Source organism: Chlamydotis macqueenii, chromosome 2, assembly GCF_036417535.1.
Source record: "Chlamydotis macqueenii isolate bChlMac1 chromosome 2, bChlMac1.mat, whole genome shotgun sequence".
NCBI classification, from domain to species: Eukaryota; Metazoa; Chordata; class Aves; order Otidiformes; family Otididae; genus Chlamydotis; species Chlamydotis macqueenii.
The window spans coordinates 95,361,194-95,385,972 of NC_141557.1; the positions used below are offsets into that span (position 1 = coordinate 95,361,194).

At 46.4% G+C, this 24,779-nt stretch overlaps 1 protein-coding gene across 1 annotated transcript; it reads right to left on the minus strand.

Moving 5' to 3' along the window:
• Positions 1 to 18,395: 18,395 nt before the first annotated feature.
• On the minus strand, positions 18,396 to 23,044 carry IRX4 (iroquois homeobox 4). The gene is made up of 5 exons (XM_086742089.1): positions 22,934 to 23,044; positions 21,749 to 22,000; positions 21,124 to 21,230; positions 19,913 to 20,238; positions 18,396 to 19,721 (listed from the first exon to the last, which is right to left on the minus strand). Exons 1-5 carry the CDS (start codon positions 22,976 to 22,978, stop codon positions 18,955 to 18,957), a joined length of 1,497 nt encoding a protein of 498 aa, XP_086598215.1. The 5' UTR covers positions 22,979 to 23,044; the 3' UTR covers positions 18,396 to 18,954.
• Positions 23,045 to 24,779: the final 1,735 nt, after the last annotated feature.

Sequence of the window (24,779 nt, forward strand, 5' to 3'; positions counted from 1 at the left end):
AGCTCCTCCTGCCCCAGGGCTGGTGATTTACCCAGAATGGGCCTTTGTGGAGATCAAGGAGCCTTGAAGAGACTCTGTGTGTGTATGTGTGTGTCTTGGGGGTGCTGGTGCCATAAAGAAATCTGTGTCTGTGAGGGACAAGGATAGAGCATGCGTGTGATCTCTGCCTTAATGATCAATTAACTGGGAAATTGTCAAAAGAAAACGCAAAAAATGTCAAATTTTTGTTAATAGTTCCTGCTTGTGAGCGTGGAAGAACCATTAATGACATTTTGAGATTTTTACGCTGGAAACATCAAAACTAAAATGAGGTCTTCTTTTCTCTTGGAAAATGAGTGTGCTCTCATCTTAATGAGTCACCTGAGCAATTCCAAGGCAGAGCACAGAAGCCCTTCCATTTACATTCCATTTGGAACATGACAAAATTGGAAACCTCTGAAAATGTGAAAAGAAAAAAGGAAAAGTAGACTAAAACATGGAAAGAAAAAGGAAAAGAAAACATAATGAACTATTGAAAAGAATAGAGGAGTCTGAATTATGAGTGAAATCCAGTGAAAATTATCTTATACACACATGCCAGGGATTTTAATTCATATGTATCGCTGATCTCTTGTGAAAAGTCCATCAACTAATGAAGAATTCCACTTTCAGAAGGAGCAGTAGGTTGGCGGATGTTCCCCACAGCCTTTGTGCTTTTCTGAGGAATGGCCGTGACACTCTATTTATATGATAGTCCAATGATCATGTTGGGGACAAATACGAACTTTGGCAAGTGGGCACAAATTGAGCAGTCTAGCTGATTACAAACAAGAAGAGAACAAGACCCTTCGCCTTCAGATCAGAATAAGATTGAAAAATACTCAGGATCACAGCTATTTCAAAGGAACAGAAAGTATGCTGTTTCATGCCTAAATTACTGAAGATGTTTAATGTAATATACATATATCATACATTTACACAAAAATGAGTCGTAAAGCTGCCGTAACACTGAAACCTGGATAATCTGTTGCTACTACTTTTGTATAGAAATGAATCATTTCAGCATATGTGAAGAAAAGCGTATTTCCAATTTCAAATACATATACAAGGACATATTTTTACTTACATTTTCAGACTTTAATGCCAGAAGGCCAGTCCAGGTTTCTGGGATGACTAGCTTCATAACCCAGGCCGTAACTCCTGCCTCAAGCCTCTAATAGCTTACAAATGGCCACAAGCCTGAATCTACACTCAAAGCTAAAGATTTCCATCTTCCAAATGAGATCTTACGTGTTTTTCTTATTCACCAATCTTTATTCAGACTTCTTTTTTTGTGCCTTTTGTGGAGAACAATTCCTCTGTAGAGAGAATACGTGTTAGGAAATTCTTATTTTGTTCCCCAAGTATTAAAGCGCCACATTACGTGGTTCACAAGTAATTCTGTAAGAACACGCTATAAAAAGCCATACATTTATCCAGAATAGGCATTGTAGCATTGGATAGTTTAGAACCTGTATAGCTATACATAAAATTAGTCTATAGCTAATACTACTGGTGCAACACAATACATTCAAGGTGACTGTGAGTTAGAAACCCTGCAATAGTTGTACTTCTGCAGCAACTCAGTATGAAAGTTAATGGCTTTGTTACCTGGGAAAGAAGAGTGGAAGAGATGGCCTTGCCATACTCCTGTTAAGTATTTGTATATCATCCAGTAACTTGGGAATGGTAAAGAAGAAAATTAGGTTTTACGTGTCACACGACAATTGCATAATGAAATTAGAGCTCAAAGTAGACTTTGGCCACACAAGCCGATGTTCATGAACGCAAAATCAGAAGATGCAGTTTTTAAATTTCTAACTAGAAGCCTTTTCATAGTTTGGTTGGTTTGTCTTGCCCAGATCTCCGAATGACAGTTGTCACTGGAGACTAAGCTTTACCATTTATACTATCTAAAGTATAGAGGGCATAGAATTATTTACTTGTGTAACTCAAAGAAGTGAATATGATGCATGTTGCTCTACTCAACTAAATTACATAGGAAAATAAATCAAGAAATAGGAGATCCTTATCAAAAAGTTTATTGAATGTAAATGTGTATCTGCTTCAGGTATTTAAAAGAAACAGAGTTAAAACTTTTTTTTTTAACAGCTGCTTCTGACACTGAAGCAGAGAAAAAGCAAAAGAACCAGATCTGGAGGCAGGAGGTGCAGGTATCTCCCAGCACCATGGTTGTACTGGCTGAGCACCATGCTGCTTGACTGGCGCAGGAGGAGGTATCACCAGCACTGGTGAGAGCTGTGAGCAGGACAGCTCTTGTACGGGCAGAAGTCCCTAAGCTCTGTGCCTTGTGTCTCGGGACAGTGGTGTTTCTTTCAAGGGTCTCGGAGGTACCATGCAAGCCTTTATTTTGAGCTCAGCCCCGAGGGCATGGTGGGCTCTTTGTACTCGGAAGTTGATGGGTTTGCTGACATTATTCCAAAGAGCCAAACTTTTTATTCTGATTAGACTCAGAAACACCCTCTTTCACCTCTGACAGGAGCCTGATTGTTCCAGTGCTTTAGATCGGAGTTACTTAAAGATACTGAATGAGGCTGATCAGATGCTGAAGGGCTGCCAAGATTACAGGCCTGTCAGCCCTATCACTTTCGTTATTAATTATGATAAAGCTGTACAAGCTGCAACCTGGTCCATTCAGCGCAGGCACTGGGACAGCTTTCCTCCCTTATAGTCCCCTCTTTTCGCTGCTCCAGCTATTCTTAGCTAGGGGAACAGTCCCTTGTGGGATGATTGTCATCTGGTATATATACATTGCAGCAGCTGACTCAGATAACCAGGAAACTATAACCAGCTCCCTGACTGCCGTGGGAACTTGGCGGCATCAGGAAGTCTGGCCCAGTACCAGGAACCAGCACACAGCCGTGGACTGCATTTTGCAGGAGCAGGACATGTGTTTCTGGTGCTTCTTCACTTTCCAGACTTACACCATAAAGACTTTCACAAAGCGGTGGAATGTAGACAGATACCCAAATTGCAAAAATGAGACGCAAATTTAAAGACAAACAAAAAGATATCCTAAGGAGCTTGGTGATGTTTGTATGATTTCCACTTTGTATCATCACTGTGGAGGTCCCTGCCTCTATTTAAATTACAAAACCAGTGTACCTTCTTTTGCTCTTGTCAGTGACGGCTTCTTGTTTCCTGCTGACTCCCCTACACATTCTCTTACTGGTCATCTTCTGTCACTGTGTCTCTTCCTTGCAAAGCAAGCAAGGCAAACTTGTTAAGTCATTGTTAACCTTGGGTGCACAAGGTTACCGTCTCCACAAACACCCTTTTTCTGAAAGTCTCTGTTATTAAATTATTTCTAATCTGAATTATGAAAATTAGTCTCCACAAGAAAACCTGCAGGAAAGGAGGAGTGGAGAGATGGGTTACAAGCAACTGCATGACAGGATCTGGCAAAGCCAGTGGGGCCTTGGAGCTGGGAGGACTTCCTTCTGATGGCAGTGAACAATTCTATCAGCTTGAAATGTGCATGTACCTTCACCCTGAAGCTGCAGTTTCACAGGCAGTCGAGCCCATAATGTTTTATTGCAGACAAAAGGAGGAAATCTCGTACACCCTACCCCTGCTTCCTGTCCTCCTTCCCCTGCTCCTTTGTCCCTGTCTCTGCTCCCAGCTGCAGACCTCTGTCTACTCTTACAGTTCTTGATTCCTTTGCTGATTTGCATCAGCTCACTGAAATAGCAAAAAAAACTTTTCAACTTTTATTTTCCATGAGTTACTTTTCTGCCATTTTGGTGGGCTAAATTGGTTCGTGCAGGAGCACTCTTTGTCTCTGCATTTTGACCCACAGAAATAGTTGAGCCAAGGCAACACACTTCTATCCCCTGCACAACCAGGAGAAGAAACTGGGGCTGTGCACTCCCTGCTTCTTGTCCTTTTACTGCCTCACCAAGGTTTGATTGCTCCTTCTGTTGCACTTGGAGGACGATGATGGGCTCAGCCCTTTTTCTAAATAAAATCCATGACTATGTTTGAACTTAAGCTCTTCCTGCCATCAGCCATTCAGAATAACAGGACCACTGCTTAAGCAAACCAGTAGAAGCAATTAGGGAACATGGTCAGGACAGGTTCATCACAGCCCCCTTGTGCAGTGACCATTCACCTGAGGAGTTGATGGAGTTGTTTTCCTCAGTGGTCAACAAAGTGCAACGTCAGGCTTCTCTGACAGCAGATATTTCTGCCAGCTTTGCAAGTCTTGGTGTTGTACTGTGATCCGTTGTTGAAGTCTTCCTGCCACTGTTTCCACTCCAGTGTACTGATACCATTCTGGTTTGCCAAGTAGAAATCCATGGTAGTGATTCTTGCTCAGCCCCAGTACAGCCTTTTGCCAGCTCTCTGCTTTTGTTCATTACTATCTAAAATTCAACTAACTTCTGTTCCTTTCAAACTGATCTCACAGAGAAACCCTACATTTCAAGAAGGAGGTACAAGGCAGTCAGCACACAAGAACTCAGTGATTTGAGAACCAAGTCTAGCTGCCACAGACCAATGAAGAGATCTCCTCGCATTCAGAGATCCCATGACAAGCTCTAGTCAATCTCCCAAAACCTCACCACGCGTATCTGTGCAGAGAGAAAGCAGCCTGCAGACAATAAGCAGCGGCGGATGGCTGTTCACATACTCCAGAGGAGTAAGAGACATGAAGCTGCCACAAGAGAACATGGCCAGCCAGAAGCTGGCAGCAGCTTTTCCTGCTTATTGCTGCTTGCCTTCATCTGTCCTCATATCACCCTTTTCCTCAAGTGATGAGCAGAGTAGATGTACATAAAATGTATTTTTTTCTTCCGTATTGCAGGGCCATTTTAGGAAAAGAAGGTCTGAGAAGCCACTTGGAGCTTTTGGGAGCTGTTTATGGCTACTACTGTTATGATTTAATGGAATTTGAGTGGAAAAAAAAAAAGATAAGTTGAAAATGAGGTTAAGGCAAGGAAGTTTATTTAGATGTAAGAGGATGCAAAACAGTAATGGTGACAGACCAAGAGAGGAAGAAAGAACAACAGTAGGACTAGTGGGAACAGTGCCACTGCAGAATTAGGATGAGTGATAAGAGGCATGGGGATAGGAGAGAAGAAGAAACAGAAGATTATGATGCATGGAAGCAAACCAGTCCACCCTTTCTAATTCTGTGGCATGTTCCACCTTGAAGCCTTTTCTGATATATCAAAGCAAAGACTGTATCATGCAGCCTGGGCAGCCACTGCAGTTGCAAGCTAATAGGAAAGGGAAGAAGTAGCATCATGACAGTTAGCTTTGCATGATGGTGATAGCAAGTCATGCAGGATGGAGAGGTATGCTAGCAATCTCTGCCTTATTTCAACACGTGTGTGGGATACTTAGCTCCCAGCTTTACTTACAAAGATTAATGCCATTCCCTCTTAACTATTGCTTTATGGAAAGTCCAGGTCAAGAGACACAAACCAGTTCAACAGAGAGCACTGTTCAGGGAGAGACAGAGAAGAGGCTATCATGGGTCCAGATTATTTTGTACTCAGACATTTTGTCTAAACCAGTGCTGAGGGCTCTACATTTGGGCTCAGGGAAGTTTGATGGTGCTACTGAAACTGCTGAGAGGAAGCTCCGGCCAGGTTGAACTACCCGTGGATGCTGTGTCTTGGCCCCCAGGTTAGAGTACTACACTAGCTGCTCTTGCCTGAGTACTAAGACAAATCTCCAGTAATCACCCTTTCTTCTGTGCATCCTGCTCTGCACTTGAAGGAAATCTTAACAATCAAGGAGGGAGTCTAGATCAACATGTTGCAGCAGTCCCCTGCTGTGGGTCATCAAGGGACTGGGACTCTGAAAGTGAAGGCACAAGCCTGTTCCTCAGTTCAGACAAATCTTCACGGTTGACAAATTCTGGTGAGGTCCTCTGTTCCTGAACAGGTCAGCTCCTGGGACTTCCTTCAGGACATTATTTAAAAGAGACAAATAGACCTGCATTCTGTCGGCTCTGAACCCATGACCAGTGAATCAGAATGAAGTAACAGTCAGTGAATAGCTAGTGGAAATGAAAGCCCTGAAAAGTACTTGCCTAAATTCACAGCCAGACTGCGAGTGGGATTCCTCTAACCCATCATGGATATTGGAGGTCAGAGGATCTGCCATAGGAAGCACCTCTTTCCAGTGGCTAGAGAGTTCAAGCTGATTAGGTGGCACACCTTATTTTTTTACTCATCTACAGTTGGATTTCTGACTCTTCTCATTGTGCAGGGACAAATTCTCAATTTTCATTGTGGGGCACAATGAAAAATCTGAGGTTTTAAAAACAAGAATCTAAGGTCAGGCACTAAGCCATGTACTTCCTTTGGCTTAGGATGAGTCGCTTACGTTGCTGTTTTGGTTGTCACAAAGCAGCCTGAGATTTTTGAAATGCTTAAAATCAGGCGCTTCCATTGACTTCAGTGTGTCAGGATGAAACCAAACTACTTGTTAATCCACTGTCTTATGAGTGTAATCAAACAGAATCCTTTGGAAAAGGAAAGTTTTCTAAATAATGACAGGAAAAGCATAAGCAGTACTAAATTTCCTGTGCCTGCTGCCTTTTCTATTTAAAGTGCTCTCTGCTTTCCCTTAAAATTTCAAAGCCTTAGAAATGTTTTGGATGGTTTTTTTGTTGTTGTTTTTTTTTTTTTTTCTCACATTTATAAAGCTAAGAGTAACCAGAGGTTGGGGGGAGGGTGGTATTGATTTACGTGGTCAGTCATAAGTAACAGAAGATACAGCTCTACCTTTGTAGACAAACCATAGTCTGACATTTGTTCACATAAAGGATGTGATGAATAATTATGAAAAATGATCTAATTTGGGAAAATTACAATCAGGTCATATACATTACAGAGGAAGGGACTGAATTAATTATGTACACTGTGTAACTGTCAAATACCAACAACATATGTAATGGAAAGTCAACACTATAAAAGGATCCAGCTAATTTCTATAAAGCTTGAATTCCTTTGGATATTCTCATTCCACAGATTCACAAACTGCTATACTCTAGCTTATCAGACTGTACTTGTAAAAAGATGGGTCAAGATTCCGAGAAATCTTTTAGTGAGGATTATTTTTCTGTAGAATCAAAATGGTTGTCTGACTACCAAGGGCTGCACTATCAAGGGTGGGGGATTGTGTTGGAGGGCTCAGCAAACTCCTAGTAAAACTGCAGGCAACGGGTGAGTGCCCAGTTTTGAAAATTCTACTTGTTATGACAAATAGGCTATCTGTGAATCACTTATACACATTAAAATGTCTAAAGAGTAAATGATCTTTAAGAATTTTGGTCACAGTGTTGCATTATCAATCAGGTAAACTGTAATAGTGGAACCGCTGGTATTACTGGTCCACTGTAAAACCTGATTATTGATTTTCTGTGAAAATTATATGGATTTTCAATGGTTTCTTTATTATTTTCATTATCATTAAACTCTCTAAAACTTTTAAAATGTAAATACTCTCTTTCCTAGAGGCCTTAAAAACGTCACTACATCTGAATTGCCCTAATTATTAAAACATGAGCAGTAAAGAATGAAAAATGACTAGAAACGGCAGCATAGAAGCCCATCTGCTTTTTTATTGTTTTATATCCTCAAAGAAATCTAAAAAAGGAAGCAAGTGCGTCAGTTGTTAAAAGTGCCAGCCTCGATGTTCAGCTGAAGTAGCTGGTGTCTTTGCCTTAGGTGGGACTATTGTGACTGAAAACAAATTGTATTCCAGTTATAACTTTGGCAGTTGCTGATAGGAAAATAAGTATTATTTTTAAATACCTGATTCTAAGCTTGGAAGTGCAAACTTTTGTTCTAACTCTGTTTTCAAAACCAATAATCTTATCACTCAACAGGCACATAATTTACATTTACTTTAAATAGGAAAGCATGCATCTTGTACAAAATGAAGAAAACAAATTAAAATGAATAAAAACCCATTTCCGTATGGACTGAGTATTCACAACAGGCTCGCTGGGGACCTCTGATCTTACAGTCAAGAACCATGTATTTCCATCTGCTTAGTTTTTCTTATATGATTCCCTTAAGAGAATTCTTGCCATATGTCATTTAAATCCTTTAGGGACTTTGAAAGAAAATGAGAAGACTACTTAAGCAAGCTTTGTAAATGTATGTGTCTGTCCATATGTATTAAAGTATACAGATAGTTTTTCTCTTATGTCATACTTAAATTTATTAAAAATAAATGAAACGTACTGAATTTTATCACAGATAAAATGTACAGCTTAACTAGCTGATAGTTCATTTAGTTTTGGCTGACATGTACATGTTAGGGACCACACTCAAATATTTCTATTAAAAGAATGAGAAAAAAATTCTGAAGTTTTAGCACATCCACCAGAAACTTCTCTGTTTCTACTTACAAGGGTATGTCCATGCAAATATCCAAGATAATGCAAGTGGTTTATTCCTCATATAATCAAGATAAATAATAGCTAGATAAGGTTATATAAAATACTGTGCATGATTTATCATGAAGCTTTTCCAGTGCACAACAATCCCACCCTGAACTACTAGCTCACCTCTTCTCTAGCCTGTAATCTTAACAGTGGCAAACTGCGCGAAACGATATAGGTCGTTATTGGCACTCGTGCATGCACACGTTAGGCAAGTTCAGTTCCCAGGCTATTTAAAACAAATTATGTGTATGATGGGTCACAGTTTGCGAGAGAGCAGCTTCTGTGGCCCTTACCTCTTCCTGTGCTCTGCAAAAAGGCATGGCCAAGATCTGGCAGGCAGAAACAACAGACAGGAGAAATCAGTGTTCAAGAGGAGCAAAATATTCAACTTCTGGGATTTGAAAGCAATTTTCATATAGATACAGTTTGCATAATTGCCAATTTATTGAATTCAAACCTTCGGTTTTTAAAGAAAAACAGATTTAATTTAGCATTGTGTGTGGACTAACCTGGTTAATTTTTTTATTAGGTTGATGATGTATCATTGAAAGGACCTTGCAGAGGAACAAAGGAGAGAAGGGATGCTCTAGTCTAGTCTGAATAAAAGTTTTTCCACAGTATTGTTTATGCAAGTGCTAAGGCCCAGATTGAGAAGGGTAAAGAACCTGCTTAACCCCTTTACAGTGCATCAGCAGTGTACAGTGAAACGTGCTGCCACTACAGCTCTGAAGTGAAGGTAGCACAATGGTCAAAAGTGATTAACGCCACTTCTCGGAGAATTGCCTAGCCTTTAATTCAAACCCCCAAAACATGTGGCAGCCTGTCATTGCTGAAGCTGTTAGAAAATGTGTTGCTGATTAAGAGCATATATTGTCTCTGTGCAGAGTGCAGTCACTGAACATATTCAGTCTCTGTTTCCTAAATTATGGCTCTAATGGGCTTACTGTTTCCACAGAAAGATTTGGTGACATGGGGTGTGCTACACTAAAGTATCTTCCATTTTTATCCCGCACTTGAATCTGCATGTGCAGTGGATTCAGTCTCTTTACTCCAGTTTTGAAGAAGGAGGTATCCGTTATTTGAAGCTGGATGCAATAATCATGGCCACATATCCATGTTTAGTTCAGGAAATCTCACTGGTGAGAGCTGTGCCAAAGCCTGCCTTTAAGACAGCATTATCTGACCAGGTTTTGGTAACATATGCAAAGTCAGGGACTTATCCTTTTCCAGATCACAAACAATTAATATATTACTTCCTTCTGGCAGAGCATTAATCAGGGTAAGTCAAGATGAAGGCTGAGAACCTTGTCTCCTTACGTCTTGGTGTCTGAAGAATTTATAGTAGTTAAGAGCACTGGAATGAAAATAAAACACTTCCTTACATCCTCTTCTTAATGTTGGCTTGTTTGTAGACCTATCTGTCTACCAGTTAGTTATCTCTGTGACAGCGGCAATCAAGGTCTTGTCGTGGTACTTCCCATCACATTCTCCTGGCCATCTAGGGTCCCAAAACTGCTTAAAAGTGACAGCCCCAGGGGCATACCAGCTGAAACGAGGTATGCCCAAAAGGGGAATCTCTGCAGCTATCTTTATAGGAATCCTTAATCTGTACCTCCGTGGCCTCACACACCAGCCACTCACTGGGAAACAAGCAGCTGCTGTTGTTTCCTGATCTGCAGAATTTCTTCCTGTGGTCAGCTGACTTTGTCTCAAATTTGGGAGCATGCTTCCAATGAACAGAACATTGTATTTCACAGCTCTCCTGTAAAGGGTGCCTCGCAAAATAAAATGTCCCTAATCCTCTGTCACAATCTGCCCTGCCGTTGGGATTAGAAATAGAAGGATATCGGCAATTGCTCACAGCTGATGGAGGATGGACTACATCCTTTCTCTAGTGCTCTCGGGAGCAGCACTGAGAAGACTTCAGAATGGATTGCATTGTCCCCTCCCCGTGGGTCCTTCACACTCAGGAGTGCCACACCTCTTCAGTCTCCCAGGTCCAAGCCTGAAGTTAGGTTGTGAAAAGTTCGAGGTATTTGTTTGAGAAGGGTTGGGATATTGCCTTAGGTACAGTCAGCTGAGAGATCAACTCTGGAAGGCTAAGCACCAGGCTCAAATGTAGCCCAAACTATCCTAACAGGAGGCTTATCAGAGAGGACAATAAGTAAATAAACTGATTTCCCCATGAACTGTGACTCAGGTTTCCAGACCTGAGTCTGGAATACAGTTTGGCTGGATTAAAAACTGGGCACAGTCAGTGGCCAGTTGGCCCACTGATGCTCTTCAGGATTATAGAACTACGGTTTTGATTTAGGGGCAGCTATAAATTAGCTCTACAGTACTGTTGTGTGCAAGCCTATTTGTTTGGTTGTTATTAATCGGAGAAGGATTGCATGGGAATTGTCTATGCATAGCTAATTAAAGCCTTTCCAAAAGGAGGAATTTGGTGTTTGCAGGAAACACTGATGGCCATGTTTCCAGAGACTGCAGCATTATTTGTTTATTGTGCTTGCTTTCACCCTACTCGTACTATATATGTGCAATCTCATTGTCCCCAGCTTCTATCAGTTACTTCCAGCAACTAGGAAGCTCTTATTTCTTGGGGTATAACTCAATTTCTGTATTGTTTTTTTTTTTTGTTTGCTTCCTTGCTTTTCACCTTTTCTTTTTTTTTTTGTGGCAGAGATTCACAACAGGAAAAGATGGGACATTGTGTACAGGGGAAAATCCAGGCTTGGTCTTCACATCTTGTTCGTGCGTAATTTCAGATCAGGATTTCATGCTCATGTCCTTTTGTTTTGCTTTTACTATGGAGCAAGGCTCATTTCTCAGAAGCACCTGAGTATTTTCTTAGGACATGTTCCTTACTCTTCAGTTAACTTGTAAAATTGGCAGTATCTCCTGCTGTTTTTGGTAGTTCATTATAATTTGACTTCTTTAAGTCCTCCATGTTAATTATGGAGTCTTACTTTAGAGTCCTGGAAACATTTTATTTTGTGAAATAAGTAGAATGGAAGTGTGGTGGCTATTTCCAAGCAACCTTTGTATTTCACGGTTGCTCAGAATTGCATAATTCAGCCCAGTACTGGCAATGCCTCCCGTCCGCAGTGATAGGCCTGAGCTTGCATCGGTGACTTCTGATTCAGGAGAAGGGCATTTCTTGCTACCTCATTTTTCTTTCTCTTTCATCGCTTCTCCTGGAAAAGAAAAACTCAGGCAAAGGAAAAGCAGCAGCAAGGATTCCTGCTTAGCAAGAAAATACTTGTATCTGAAGACCTCTTACTGACTGGGTTGTGTGGCAGCAGGTGGGAGAAGAGCAAATGTCCTTCTCTTCACAGATCTGCCAAGAAACAGAGGCTTTGCATTCCTCCAGATGGGAGCGTGAAGAGAAAACTCTTGACGTTTCTGTCTCCTGTGTTACTGTGAGAGAAGAGAGACTTAATGGAAATGTTTGAAGGTAAACCTGGCAATAAGTTTGGGAATCTGACTTCTGGCCTCCACATTTGTTGATTCTGTTAGCTTCAGTTTAATGCAGAAGTAACATAATTTGAACTGGCCTACATTCATTCCATTTATGTGCCTAAAATCCTTAATCTAAACCAGTTACATAGCGTGAGATTTTTCCAAGTGGTTTTTGAGGGCTGCTAACCCCCAGGTTTGCATGCAGGAACTGTGTCAGCAGGGGCTTCACCCAGCTTCATGCACAGGGATCCTTCCTGTTGTCTGATAAGGTATCATAAATATGGAGAAGCTCTAATGAAGTTAACCTGAGTTAAAACTGACTAAATCTGGTGTAAATGAAGGCAGAAATCAGTTGACACAGGGACTTAATAAAAAGCTTCAATTCCTATCACAAAAACCTCCCATCCCCTGCTCCTTTTTCTCTGATGAGTCTTCAGTCATGGTGGGACTTTCTCACCTTACTTCCCCAGTAAAATCAACATGGATACCTTACTTTTTTAGTTATTGTTTATTTCAGTGAGTGTGGGCCAAGCCTGTGGTAAACTGACTACAAAACTGTGTAAGCTGGTTCAGATCTAGTTTACTTTTACCCACTAGATGATGGGATTGTTCCTTTAAGTGAGCAGGTTGTCACTTGTTTTTCTGTGAAGGCTGTAATCAAAGAATTCAATTGTGTACATTTTATTTTCAGGCAAGTAAGACTCAAAAAAATAATGTTATCTGTGCTTGATCATAGATATGAAATGGGACTAAAAGTTACCTGTCACCTTTACTTGGAGCGACAGCAACAGCTCCCAACTTCCACCTCCTTCGCTTAATGTGCTGTCAGCCATTTGTGTCACAAGGTCGGTGATAAGATGACGGTGTGTTCAGAAAGAGGGCAACCTACTGGCATGAAGCCTCAAATCCAAAGTATTCTATTCACGTGGCTACCAGCAACTGACGTCATCGGGGGGCTGACTTCACATGACATCACTGTCACGTACAGCACTCTTGTTTGTGTGCTATAACCTAGCCTGGCCAGACAGAAAAACATCGTACCATGTTTTGTATACCTTCTGTAACGGTCGTTTTTCCTGTTCCCAGGAAGGATGGAAGAAGAATCCTGCTCACAAAGGGTTCCCGTGAACTCCACCTTTTACTCAGAGTTACTTTCATGACCACTTCTACCCTGGAAGTGTTCCTCTTCAGCTCATTCCCTGGGCACTGTCCTAACTTTCAAATAATTTTCTCCCTGGCAAAAACATGAATATAGTGAACCATGTTAGTCAGCTGAGTACCTTCAGACTGAGGACAACAGAATTTACTCTGAATAATTTGTCAGATTATTACAAGCCCAGTGTCGATAGACATCATGACAGAGGACAAAGCTTTAGAAGATTCTTCAGCCTTTGATGAAGATGTTGCACATCTCCTGTCATAAGGATAGAGCTAAAGTGTTGGTTTTTCAGCTTTATTCTGTTTTTTAACAAATGTTTTAATCCTGTTTCACGACATAATACATGGAGGAAAGTATTTGATGCAATCTCAAGTACAATTTCTTCTAATTGTTTGATTTTTGACATTCCACATGAGTCACATAAATCAAAGAAATAATGTTGGAGGGAGGTGTTTCCTTGGTTCCGTTTCATCGCCACCATCATCCTTGGCAGTATTTCAGAAAGGATTTCTGAGGTATTCTTTGAAAAATGGCCTGATTATGATCCCATGGAAACCACTGACAAAATATTCACCAACTGCAACTGAAATCCATCCATTTCAAAATGTAAATAATGACATGCTGATTTGGAGAAAGGAAATAGAGGTAAGACTGAGAAGAAAGAAAGATTTTTGTGCCTTCATTTTTGTCTAGTCGAATCAAGGAGAAAAAGAATTTTTTTTTCATGTATTTGTGTCAGGAAAAAAATAACATTAACAGAAGACTTTCCTTCAAGATATTTCCTTCATTTTCATGCTCTTCTTAAACTGAAATGGACAAGAAATAGCTTCTGAGCCTTCTAAGTAGGTCAATTGCAGTTCTCATGCCTGGACCGCATTCCCTGCTGTGGAAAGCAGTATACCAGCATGGCTTCCATGTGTGCACCCTCTCTAGGTTGCATGGATGCTTCTTCCTTTCCTCCCTGAACCCAGTCCCGTTTCTCACTGAGTGGGGGGACACTGGGGACCCATTATCATCTTTTGCTTTTGAATTGCTCCCAGACGTTTCCTCTTCCCTTGGTTCTTCAGCCTACGTTAAAAGTATCTTCAAGTTTTCAGCCAAATTAAGATTTTGCTGTGTGGACATGTGGTATGGGAGACTGATGGCTTGTGTAGTAAACTGCCCCCAGACCTATGTAGTTGGTGTGTATATCAAAACTGCTTTTTTGAGGGGCCTGGAATTATGTTCTGCACTTATGCCGTTTCACAAGAAGTATAAAGAGAACCCTTCCCACAAGTCCAGGGCACCTCATGGCCTCTTTGACAGTAAATGTGAGTTAAAACACTCCAGATATCACACTCCCAGGATCTGTGTTTTGGCCATTAGCTATTCCGTTAAAAAGTGCTTCCTCTTTAAGAGGAAGTATAGTTATTACATTTTTTAATCAGGAAAAAAAAAAGTTTATATAATTTGACTGTTAGCATCCCTTCATTCTTCACTTTTTCAAGTACAAAGTTAGGAGCATAAACCTCAAGAGACATGGGACTCGCACTGGAGCTCATTGCTTTATATCTGGTAGTAACTTCGTCTAACGGGGGACCTGAACACTTCACAATGGTGCTTGGATGGTCCTTTCCCTCCCCATTCATCTACAAATCACACTCCTTGAAAGGGTTTCTGATCCCTCACAAAATCAGGGAGTTATAATCCTTTCTTGGGTTTTCTAGGATTTCTGCATGAAATGGTACAACATGAGCATTAACTCTTTTCTTGGCATTTAACTCTCAAGCCTTCATATTATTTGAAGGTCAGATTTAAATGGAAAAGGTAACTGTATCTCAAAAAGACTGTAGTAAGTCAGAGTCTCCTTCTGAACCATTATATCTTTAAAATAAGTAATGTTCAAAGTCTTGCCGAGACAAAGTCTTCTTGGACACTTCTCTTCATGTGGCTGATGGGAAGGTGCCGCTACACTGGCTTCTGTGACGATGAACTGATTACTCGACTTTGATAGTCAAGTGTGAGCTCAGGATAAAAAGAAATGTAGTCCTAAACATTAATAGGAAATGCATGCATCATTTTATCTATCTGTCTTTTAATTAGGCACCTATGAACAAACTGGCTGTTGCAAAGTGCTCTGTAATCAGGTTACCTAAACGTCAGCCTTTTCCTAAATTAGCATTTACAATTGTGTGGGATAGTTACAGATTTTTAATTGCTATATTATTATTATTATTATTATTATTATTATTATTATTATTATTATTATTATTATTATTATTATTATTATTGTAGGAACAGGCAGTATGCCCCACTGCAATTGTGTATTCATGCCTGGGGAAAAAAAAAAGTAGATGACATAAATCGTATGCATAATCTCAGGAGACAATCATTTTAAATCTTAATTGGCTGCCTTTTAAATATCATTTAAGGTCTCGTTTTCCCTGCCTCTCTCTCTCTAGTTAAGAAGGTGTTGTGTCAAAGTCTATTACCTTGCTGGACGTCTCGCCTCTAAGTTTTTTTTAAAAAAATAGAACCATCAGCAGAGGTTTGAGAGGTCGATAAAGCTTTTAGATTTGGAGATGTTTTCAGGGAGCCCATTTCCTGCGGCTAAGAGTTGTTAATGGAGCTTAAGGAATTATCTTATGACTCGGGCTGGGAGAGCCGTATATTTCTTCGCTCCTGTTCCCTTGTCGAGGCTGAATATGCTGCTGTCAAACTCGCTTAATGAAAAGTAACGCGTCGCTGATTACAGTTTTATTTGGGCCCTATGTAAAAAGCACTGTTAATTTAGCATCCCCTCCTTTGTGTGTTTGAATTTGCCATGGCTGAATGATTTAGAGTCTCTCAGTTTCAAGCCGCTTTTCTATGATTTCCCCCACCCCCCCACCCTCTCTTTCTGTCTCAGCCTGCCTTTCTATTTCTGCTTTGTACCAGCTGCGCGGCTTTCCCTTTCAGCCCCGTAGCCTCCTCGAAAGCAGCGGAACCTGATCTTTGACTCCTGCTGTTGAGGCAAATGGCAAAATTAATTTCTCGCACCCTTTTGTTCATACTAAAAAAAAAAAAAAAAAAGAAAGCAAAACCTTTTGAAAGACCACCGCCTTTGACGGCTGATGTAGAGATAAGGTTCGTCTGCCAAAGCGAGAAACTTCTCCCTCCCCCATAATGTACACCGTCTCACCTCGGGGTAGGTGGCGGTTTTGGGGATGTGTGAGCGCACACGGACACCCTCGCCCTACCAGACCTGACACGTGGCCCGAAGGGGTCTGCCCTTGTTACGCAACAGGCACAAACTTACTCAAACTTGGTTTGTAACGACAATGACACGAAAAAGCAGCGATAAAGGTTTGGTCCCCTTCTTTTTCTTTCGGCGTCTGACGTTCCTGGGCGCCTGTGTTTTGCTCACGGTGTTGCCACCTTCATAGCAAGTCCCGAGTGGGGGGTTGGGGTGGGGGAGGAGTCGCCCCCCCCCCCCCCCCGCCCCGAACGACGAGCTGACCAAACGGCGTCACAGACCCAGCCGGCGCCGGTCACCCGCGACGTGTCGCTGCGTGCGGTGTCACCCGCCCAGCGCTGGCCCCCGACGGGGCGCGGGCACCTCTACGGCTGGGGAAGATTTTGGGGGCCGATCAGCGGAGGAGCCCCTCTCCTCACACACGCACACAGAGCTCCCCCCTACGCTCCCATCCCCGCTTTGCCTCCGCCAATGGTTTGATGGCAGCCGGAGCACTGAGCCTCTCCTTCCTACCCTCCCTCCTTCTCGCTCCTTCATCACCCCCCTCCCCGGTTTGGCTGCAAATAACTCGCTTTGTCTAAAGGGTTTCAGAGGCGAAGCTCGCCGGCCGCCCCGGCTGCATTAAAATTCCTGCCGGCCCAGCCTTTTCGCGGAGATCGCGGCTCCCCGGAGACTCCACTTTTCGCTATTACTGTCAAGTACCCTTGACTCTTTATTTTTGCCCTTTTATCTATTACAACTAATTCGAGTTCTTTTGCCCTTTTCAGTTTAAGACGTGGGCTTTCTGCAAAGCCTCCCCCTGCCACCGAGCTCTCCGGGTGCAGAGCCTTTAGAAATTGAGGGGTTTACTGTCAAAATGAAAATTTCACTTCAAATTATCTTGGCTGATGCACGTTTTCCAGGCCGGGGGCTCCTGTCTGAGCCTTTTGACAGCCAGATCAGCAGAGAGGTTCAGTGATCTCGATAATATCATCCAAGAGAGCGAAAGTCAATACAATGACAGGGAATGTGACTGGATACAATCCAATTACGGCTGCTCACAGGGAGGGGAAGGGCTTGATCTGATCTCCCCACCCGGATTCCTTTATTCAGTCCTTGCACTAACAGGTCTCGCTAGAAACTTTGAGTTTGTTTGCGTTTTGGCTGGGTGCTGCCTCAGTTGCATTTGTCTTTGCCTTTATATACATATACATCTTACATATATATATACACACACAAACACATATCTCATTGTATTCTTATTTATTTATTTTGGGCAGGGGTAGGGGGCTGGCGGGGAGCCGCAGGGGTGGGATGGGCAAGGCGGCTGGGAGACAAGAAAGGCTTTTCGGCTTGTCCTGCGTCAGCTCGGTCCTTGGGGCTCCTTTGCTCTCCCCCCTCGTCCTCAGCTCAGGGGGGTTTAGGCCGGCCTGGGTCAGCCGGGGTCTGTTACTGCCTCGCAGTTTCTTTTCCAGCAGTTTTCCCTCTCTGCCGATCCGGGGATCAGCAAAGTTTCCTCCCGTTCTGAGGAAGGGAAGGAAATTTTTTAAACGCCTGTTATCTAAGTGGTAAATTGGCTGCGAGTGGTCCTGGAATCACACGTCGAGAGCGCTCTTTCTCCCTCTCTCTTTTTGTCGGCCGCACTCTATTTAATGTCAAAACGGTAAAGCATCTCTCCTGAAGTGCTGAAATATTCATGGCGGATCCGCGATTCTCCGCACCGGCAGAGGAGCTGGAAAGCTAAAACGGTTCTTTAAAAGATCAAATCTTCCATGTGAATCAATTGCTTCGCGCACGGCAGAGGCGACGCCGGGGCCAAGCCCGGCCCTTTGGGGCTGAACCCCGGCCCTGCGGCACCCCGGGGGGGGGGATATGCTCCATGCCCACCTCGCTTCAGCGGGCCCGGGCGGCTGCGGGGGCTCAGGGCTGAGTGGCGGGGCCGCGGGTAAAAGCGCGGAGATGGACCGAGCATCCCACACACACACACATCTCCCCCCCAACCCCGCAGCAGCGGAGCCTCTTTCCCCCTCTCCCGGCAGCCGGTTGACACCGTCCTCGGGATGACAGGGGCCGGCTCCGGGGGCGGGGGGAATTTTGAACCCTAAAAGGTGCAACGCAAAACGCCACCACCGGTGTTACCTCTGAAACAGACAATTTATTGGAGTGAACATACCTTTTAACATACTCTTTTTTTTTTTTTTTGTTTTCGTCAAGATAAATTTGTGCAGTAGGTGCAAACTCAGTAGAAGTGCTGTTTGTGAATTATATGCTAACAAGGAAATCAGGAGGAAAAACTCGAAAAGTCTTTATAACTAATGTCGGCATGCCTTAAATTGAAACTGAATTAAAATTTCCCGTTTGTAAACTTTCGGGTGTAAACTTCTCAAGTAGGTCTGCGCTATAGCACGTGCTTTTTTTGGACGTGGAATTTGGAATTAAATAACTTTGACGACGTTGATCCCTTAAAGTCGCAGCCAGGAGAAATTCATCAGAAGAGCGATGAGCAAAGTCTGTCCGTTGAACTGAGCGAACTGAACTTTAAATCCTCTTTTCTGTTGTGGGTTTTTATATTTTTTTTAAAAAAAAAAAAGAAAGAAAAAGTTCCATATTTAAATTTAAACTCTCGCAAGTCTCTCTTTCCGTGTAGCTGACTCTTCCCAGGTTAGGAAGTCCTCGGCCCCTCGGCAGGGCCTGTTAGGAACAAAACATTTTGCTCCCTGATTTGGGGAAGGCCAGAAACTCTTTGTTCGAGTCGTGGTGGGCCAGGTTGGAGAGCTGCCCCTTGAGGACGCTGGCGCCGTTCCCCACCGCGCGCCCCAAGGCCCCCGTTTCCAGCACAGCCCCTTTGGTGGTGGCCCAGGAAACCGTCGTGTTGCTGAGGGCTTGGTTCAAAGTACTGTGCCTGAACAGGGGGTCGTGAAACACCCCGTCCACCCAGTTCCTCAGGCTGGTGACCGGTGAATCCTGGTGTCGGTCGATGACACTCAGAGGGGTGGGAGGGGGGGCGGCGACGGAGGCCGAGCCCCCCGGCCGCTTCAGCATGCAGGAGGGGTACTCGGCCTGGTTGAGGGAGGTGGCGGTGTGCGCCAGCGACCAAATCCTGGGTTTCGCCTCGAGCAGCTGCTGCCCCTCCTGGAAGCACATTTTGGATGGGCAGCCGCGCTGCCGGGCGCCGAGGGGGTCGGGGCCGCCCTCCCCCGCCACCGTCTTCAGGCAGCTCCGGGCCCGCTCCTCCTCCTCCTCCTCCTCCTCTTCCCCGGCGGCGGCTGGCGGCGGCATCTTGGCGGGGGGCTCGGCGGCCCGCGGCGGGTGGCTGCCGCCCGGGAGCGGATGCGGGAGCGGATGCGGGAGCGGGTGCGGGAAGGGCCGCCGCAGCTCGCACTCCGAGCTCTCCGACTCGGCGGCGTCCAAGTCCTCCAGGTCGCTGAGCTCCAGCTCCTTCTCCTCCTTGCCCGGGGGCTCTGCGGGGCGGGGAGGGGGGGAGAGAGGGAGAAGGGACAGCAAAAACAAGACAGAGGGTCACCGGCGGCGCGGCGCTGCCCCGCGGCCGCCCCCACGAGCGAGGTCACGGAGCGCGGCCCGCCCCGGGGGCGAGCAGGCGGCCGAGCCGCCCGGCCGCCCGCCCGCTAAGTGCCTGGTTTTAGCAGGGTACCCTCGGCTTTCCCGCTCTTCGTCGCCTCTTCCTGCGAACCTTCCTCCTCCTCCTCCTCCTCCTCTTCCTCGTAGGGCCGCTTCTCGTCCGAGCACTTGTTCCGCGGGGGCCAGGTCATCTTGTTCTCCTTCTTGAGCCGCCGGCGAGCGTTGGCGAACCAGGTGGAGACCTGGGTGAGGGTCATCTTGGTGATGATGGCCAGCATGATCTTCTCGCCCTTGGTGGGGTAGGGGTTCTTGCGGTGCTCCTGCAGCCAGGCCTTCAGCGTGCTGGTCGTCTCCCTGGTGGCGTTTTTCCTCCGCGTCCCGCCGTCCATCGTGCCGTACCTGCGGGACACAGGGGGAAGCACCCGCAGCTTGACATGGAGCCCCCGCCCCAACCCTCCCCATCCCCACGGGATCCCAGGGCCCCGGCACCAGCTGCTTGCTTGCAGCACCCCTCCGAGGGGTGGAAGGTGGCTGGACCAGGGAGGGGAGGGAGAGATGGGCAAGGAGAGCTCAGCTTTGAGAGGGCGACCTGCCTCAGGAGTTCAGGCTGAGGAAGAAAGCGAGGAGGAAGGCTTCAGCGGCAGCGGCACTGGGCCATGCAAACCCCGGCCGTGCCGTGGCGGAAAGAGGGAAGAAGCCGCCTGCTTTTACTGGCGGCCAAGCAAACGTCAACGTTTTCGCACGGAAACCCCGCTTCCCCATGGTGTCCTCGCCAAAGAGAGCACATCTGGGTGACCCCAGGGTGTAACTGTCAATAGAAATGTATTCCCTCTTACTCCTTCCATTCGCAATCTCTCCCCACCCTTTTGTTCCTGAAACTGTAGCAACGTAACGTGGGTGACACCGGCCTGCAGCCCAATACTTAAACGTACGTCCTGCAGGAAAGGTCACCGGTGGGCCCCAGAGCTCGAAGAGGTGTGCAAGCGGTTTTGTGCTGGTTTAGAACCCATAAACATATTGGGGGGGGGGGGGGCGGGCGCCCCATCCCGGGGGGGTGAGGGAGGGCAGAGCCCCCCGCGTCCATCTCCTGCAGGAGAGGGACGTTTCGGTGGGGAAGGGGAGGTGGCATCGCTGGGCCGGGAGGGGGATGCCGGGCGAAGGGGGGCAGGTCCACGCCTCGGCCCCGCAGACGGGCGAGCGAGAAAGGGTGGGGATCGCGGGTGGGGGGTGTCAGAGAGTGGGGCGAGGGGTTGGGTTGGGGGTGGAGGAGGGGTGTGCTCTTACCTGTCGTATTGGTACTGGCTGAGGGTGTGATCGTAGGGGTAGTAGGCAGCCGCCGGGGCGATGCCCGCATGCGCAGAGCCGCTCCCGTCCTTCGCCTCCAAACTGTTCTGCAAGAGGCACCGCGCCGCCGCCCTCAGCCCCCGCCGCCCCCGGTCTCGGGTGGAGGGGGGTGGGGGTGGGGCGGATCTTCCGGACGCCCTCCCCCCCGCCTCGATTGCGGTGGCCGTCGAGATCAATACAGACGTTAACTCGCGCTGTTAGGGTGCCGGGGGCGAGGGGAAAAAGAAGCTGGCTGGGAAAAGCGCATCGGTTTTTGGCGAGCTGGTGTCTGGGCCCCCTCAAACTACGCGCCCGGCCGGGCCCTCGGCGCTCCGCCTCGTCTAGGCGCAACTTTTAATTGCATTTTACTGTGAGAACCGCGCCGGGGCTTTAATATTGAATGACCGCGGGGCTGGACGCGGCAGCAGGAGGAGAATAAGAAGAGAAGCAGCGCCCGGGGATGCCCCCACCGCGGAGGGGTCCCGCCGAGGGTAGCCGGGTCCGGCGCGGAGGACGAGCGGGCTCACCCCCCCTCCCGACCCCCCCACGCGAGACCATCCCCTTCCCCACGTCCCCGCCGGCTTACCAAGGAGTAGAAGGCGGGGGCCTCGGTGCCGTAGGTCACGTAGTTTCCATAGCCCTGGGGCCCGGCGTAGGGGCCGCCGTAGACCCCCAGGGCGGCGGCGGAATTGAGTTCGTGTCGGGCGGTGGCGAGGAGGCGGCTCTCGTAGACCGGGCAGTAGACGGGGGTCTGGGCGGGGGCTGCCCCCCCTGTCTCGGTCAGCGTCCGGCCGCTGGACTCGCAGCAGGTCGTCAGGGAGTTGGTGCTCATCAGGAACTAGAGAGAAAGAGAGCAGCACTAAGTGGGGGGGGGGGTGTGAACTTCCCAAACTGTGACCAAGTTTGTTTGGATTTTTGTTTTGTTTTGCTTTGGGTTTTTTTTTTTTTTTTTTTTAAATCACGTCGGAGCTTTAGGGTATCGCCCTCCCTCCCCACCCCCCCCCCCACTTCGGTATTTGACATCAATCGGGGTACAAACGCTCTGGAGACACTCAGAGGTGCAAGTACTTTATCTTTTTTTTTTTTTTTTTTTTAAATAACACCTTCAACAACAACAAACAAACGCCCCGTGATTGTGGGCGTTTAATTCTCTGCAACGCGTTGCTCCAGCCTTTTGCATTGAAAAAAACCCTAACTTTTCCTGTGTGTTCTCACAAGACTGGGTTTATATCGCTTTTCTCCTCTTGCAGCACAATGCTTTCCCATCTGCGTTTTTAAACCTTTTTTTCTAACTCACTCATGCATATTTATTTTGAGACTGCGGATTTGTAGCAGCCACGCACGCATCTGTTATTAACCTGCTGGCTCAGTATATCCCACTAGGTTTCTACGGTCCAGCCCCCAGTACTTTCGTGTTTAATTAGTAAACTGTGAATTTAATCGGGGAATGGGGGGGGGGGAAGCGCTGAGGAGGGGGGAGAGGGTGGGGGGGTTGGGGGATCTCTCGCTCCCCTTCTCACCTCCCGTATTTCTAATAATCCTCCCCCACGCCTCGTTGTCACCCCCTAACACCCCAAATCCCGCGTGTTCCTTCCCGTTTTTAAGGTATGTGCGCGGGATGTAACTTGAGCATCTTGGAAAGGCGGGGAGCGAGCGGCCGGCACCTTGGAAAGAAACCGCAGCCGCTCTCAGCCCTGACCGGAGGCAACCGAGAAGGACTGGAATTCAATCAGTGAAGGGTGGTAGGAGAAAAAAAAAAAAAAAGTCTTACCTGGGGTGCTGAGGAGTAAGGGTAGCCAAACTGAGGATAGGACATGGTACAGGGGCTCCCAGTTATCGAGAAACAAGGCGTAGGCGTCTGATCTGCGCGCTATTGCAGCCCGGCTCTGCTCTATTGTACCGATTGATTGGTAACCACAGGTCCCTGGATGCTTATAGGACGAAGCAGAAAACCACATTTAATTTATTTACATGAAATCTTAAACTTTTTCTTATCTCTTTTTCTTTTTAACCGAAGGGGAGAAAAAAAAACCAACAGAAAGATGTCTTGTGATTTTTAGCACCTTCCCCTCTACAGAGCTACGAAACAGAAATAATTGTTACGTGTGGGCTCCGAGGCTGCCAAACGTGACGGCAGAAATACATACTTTGCACCCACGGGAAAATAAAGCGGGGGGGGGTGGGGTGGAAAAGAGAAGTGATACAAATACATCAGTTGAGAAGCGCGTTGTTTTAAAAGAGGCGAACCTCTTGACGTCACGCAAAAACCTATTCAATTTAACCTGCCTGGAAGTTTAACATTCATTTTCGAGAACCTTTTGCCCTGGCGTGGAAAACCGACTCGTCGGCATCCCTCTCAGCCTGCCTCACAGGGGAGAAAGTTTGGGAAGCTCTCCGGCAGCGGCTACGCCCGCTTGCGGCATTTCTGTTTCTGTGGGGAAGGGAAGAAATGAATGGTTTTAATCTGAAGGATCAATGTTGTATCAGCTAAGATTTCCCCCCCGCAACCTTCTTCGTCACTGAAGGGCTGGTAAGCACTTTTAATTAGAAATTAATTAATGAGCAGCTGCTTCTTCCCACCCCACAGTAATAATTAGTCTCAATTACAAACAAGACATATGAAGGGACACACGACTGAGTCTTCATTTAAGATTTAATCAACAGTTAAAATTAGCGCTAACGCTGACAATAAAGCACATGACGTGCCACCCCTCCTTTTCTTTTTCGGTTTTTACTCCAAACGTGTGGTTACAGGTAGAAAAGCCTTAGAAGTGTGTCCCGGGGAACGATGGAAAACACGCGGCTTTTCCCGTTAAAACGACTCGCAGCCCATCGCAAACCTCGCCTGGAAAAGCCAGGCTTTCGCGGGTCGAAGGGGTAAAAGCAGAGGTGGAGGAGGGGTGCGACTCAAATGTGCTAAGCGCTGTTTCTCACCGAAGAGCAAACATCTCCTTCCCCGGTGGTTTAGGTGCTTCCCCGGGGGGGCTACAACGGAACCCCCCCACGTCCCACGAGTGCAGGAGGGCCTGGGAAGGAGTCTCGCCTCCATCAGCCCCGCTTCTCTCCACCCCACCATCAGCCTCCCTACCCTTTGGAAGCTGGTACCCCCCCCAAGCAGGCAGCATCCCCCTCTGCTTCACGCTCGGAGGGGGCAAGCTCCGTGCTTGCCGGCCGTCGAGGGGAGGTGCGGGGGCTACCGGACCGCGGACACCTCCGCCGTCCGACAGCCCCAGCATTTCCCCTCGACGGCCGGGCTGCCGCCGGGGACGGGCGGGCAAGCAGCCGCCAAGGCGAGCGGAGGAAGCGGAGGAGTCAGCTCCGAGGCTGAAGCTCGGCTGCCGGTGCGGTCGGAGGCTGCTCCGCGGTGTGCAGACTTGCTCGGAGAGATTCCTGGGTTCAGACATGTGAATAGCCCCAGGGTCACACTCTAATTAATGATGATGTTCTCTTCTTCTCCCCAGCTGGAAGACTGCCTCCCAGAAACGAATCTGCCCACACTGACAGCTCGATTGAGGGTGATTGATGACTATCTGGAGACCACAGTACACATAATATAATATCTGCTGCGTAATTGCTTTAATTTACAGATGAAAATACTAGTTCTCGGATTGAGTTAG

Coding starts and splice junctions, on each gene's coding strand:
- IRX4 (XM_086742089.1), bottom strand. CDS start 22,978: ATGTCCTATCCTCAGTTTGGCTACCCTTACTCCTCAGCACCCCAG. Junction 20,239..21,123: donor AGCCAGTACCAATACGACAG/GTAAGAGCACAC, acceptor TGTGTCCCGCAG/GTACGGCACGATGGACGGCG. Junction 19,722..19,912: donor GAAGAGCGGGAAAGCCGAGG/GTACCCTGCTAA, acceptor CCCGCCCCGCAG/AGCCCCCGGGCAAGGAGGAG.